The sequence below is a fragment of the Penaeus monodon genome, chromosome 22, assembly GCF_015228065.2.
Source record: "Penaeus monodon isolate SGIC_2016 chromosome 22, NSTDA_Pmon_1, whole genome shotgun sequence".
NCBI classification, from domain to species: domain Eukaryota; kingdom Metazoa; phylum Arthropoda; class Malacostraca; order Decapoda; family Penaeidae; genus Penaeus; species Penaeus monodon.
Window position 1 is genome coordinate 28,204,243 of NC_051407.1, and position 263 is coordinate 28,204,505.

General features: G+C 39.2%; 1 protein-coding gene across 1 annotated transcript in view; it reads left to right on the top strand.

The window, feature by feature from the left end:
* Positions 1-263, top strand: part of LOC119587080 (kinesin-II 95 kDa subunit-like) — a gene marked incomplete in the record, with an annotated part of 26,489 nt that overhangs the window by 7,429 nt on the left and 18,797 nt on the right. Inside the window, 1 exon segment of the mRNA XM_037935831.1 lies at positions 39-154. Within this exon segment, the coding sequence (XP_037791759.1) occupies positions 39-154 (116 nt within the window).

Below are 263 nucleotides of genomic sequence, written 5' to 3' on the forward strand. Positions count from 1 at the left end.
TTTCAGTCAGACTTTACAGGACAAGAAACGCTTGGGAGCTGAAGGAGAGACCAGACACGGGGGTCTATGTGAAGGATCTCCAACAGTTTGTTTGTAAAAGCGTGAATGAGATACAACATGTTATGACTGTGGGAAATCAGAACAGGGCTGTAGGGTGAGCAGATGTGCATTATTTTTCTTCTCTGGTTTTTATCTTAGTTTAGAATATGTAGTACTATTGGTTTTGGTATTATTTTTAGAAGCAGGCCTTATGGAATCAAATA